The following is a 1,278-nucleotide window of genomic DNA, read 5'->3' as shown; positions in this document are numbered from 1 at the left end:
CACCGGAACGCGAGAGGCTTCAGCCCCGCCGCGGGAAAGCCGCCAGGATGGGCGAGGGGAACTTGCTCTTTCTACCACGTTTAGCGAGTAACGCTCTTACAGTTCCAAACGTTCATACAATGCCTGCGTTTTGCTAAATTAGACCGGCCCTGTACACGGATCAAGCATTTCAAAGAGTTCAGGTTAGAACAAATGCAAATTCAAATGCACTTTAAAACTGTTGAACTCTAAAGGAAACTCTGTTAGCCTGCCCGGCTGAACTGCAACAGTTTATTCTAGCCTTAAAGGTGTTGATGATTTTAGAGTCAAGAGTGTGACACGCTTCCGTGCATTTAAAAATATTTTATTATAAGATGCCATGTTCCAACTTTTTCCAGCTCTGGACTGTCACTGTGCTGGTACACCTGCCTTAAGAAGTGATTACTGTTCCTTGGAAAATGCTCCCAACAGTCTCCATTTTACTCATAGATTCTTCGTGGCTCACGCAGAACGACACCACCCTCCTCCATAGCTTTTTCAAATTCCTGAATCTTGTTGGAAAAAAAAAAAAAAAAGAGAGACAGGGATAAGTACAAAGAAAAGCCACCAGCACCGACCGATCAGCGGGGACCTGGTTAGGTGGAGGGGCAGAGGTTAACAGCCCCACTTTAGCACAATGCCAGGAACTGCAGCTTGTCAAAGTTACCCTTCTGAGTGCTTCGAGAAGGGACTGACAAGCCGCATAAGAAAACTAATGGTGAAGAGGAGTAAAATCAGTGCTTAAAAAGGAGAAAGCATCAGGAGATGGGTACTTGCCGAGTCACAACGATATTCCCAGGGGATAACAGCTTTAAAGTTCACGAAGTTGATTCCAGCCTCCAAACAGCGCTGTGCCATTACGCGGCCGAGGTTTTTGCATGCTGTTACTCCCTTGGGACTGTAAAGGTGTCTCTTTATGGCCCACTCTCGGGTAGAGGCAGATACCACGACATCCCCATTACAGCGCTCAACGAAGGCTTCTACATAATGCTGCGTCCGCTCAAGCCGTAATCTGAGTGAAGGAAAGAAGTAAGAAGGGATTACGATGTCTTTTCCAGATCTAAAAAGAGAACACATTCAAATGCGTGCATGCGTGACTCACTTTAAATAAAACAATGTACCAGAAGTGTTAATAGAATAATGACTTCTTAGTATCATTTTTAATATCTCATCTAGATTTTTGCTTACTTTAGGACATAAACTAGGACTCGTTTTACCAGTTCAACCGGGTGAAATTCTGAGAGCAGCTTCTTGCCAGTT

At 44.6% G+C, this 1,278-nt stretch overlaps 1 protein-coding gene across 1 annotated transcript in view; it reads right to left on the bottom strand.

Annotated features, from left to right (window-relative positions):
* Positions 1 to 334: 334 nt before the first annotated feature.
* MRPL18 (mitochondrial ribosomal protein L18) overlaps positions 335 to 1,278 on the bottom strand; it is a 1,907-nt gene continuing 963 nt past the window's right edge. The window contains exons 3-4 of the mRNA XM_035892743.1: positions 796 to 1,030; positions 335 to 530 (exon numbers count right to left, since the gene is read on the bottom strand). Coding sequence (XP_035748636.1) covers positions 459 to 530; positions 796 to 1,030 — 307 coding nt within the window. The 3' untranslated portion in view covers positions 335 to 458. The remainder of the gene's footprint in view (positions 531 to 795; positions 1,031 to 1,278) is intronic.

The sequence above is a fragment of the Egretta garzetta genome, unplaced genomic scaffold, assembly GCF_000687185.1.
Source record: "Egretta garzetta isolate BGI_Z169 unplaced genomic scaffold, ASM68718v1 scaffold744, whole genome shotgun sequence".
In the NCBI taxonomy this organism is placed as follows: domain Eukaryota; kingdom Metazoa; phylum Chordata; class Aves; order Pelecaniformes; family Ardeidae; genus Egretta; species Egretta garzetta.
Note: the sequence above shows the minus strand (reverse complement) of the source record. Positions and strands in the feature narration are given on the sequence as shown.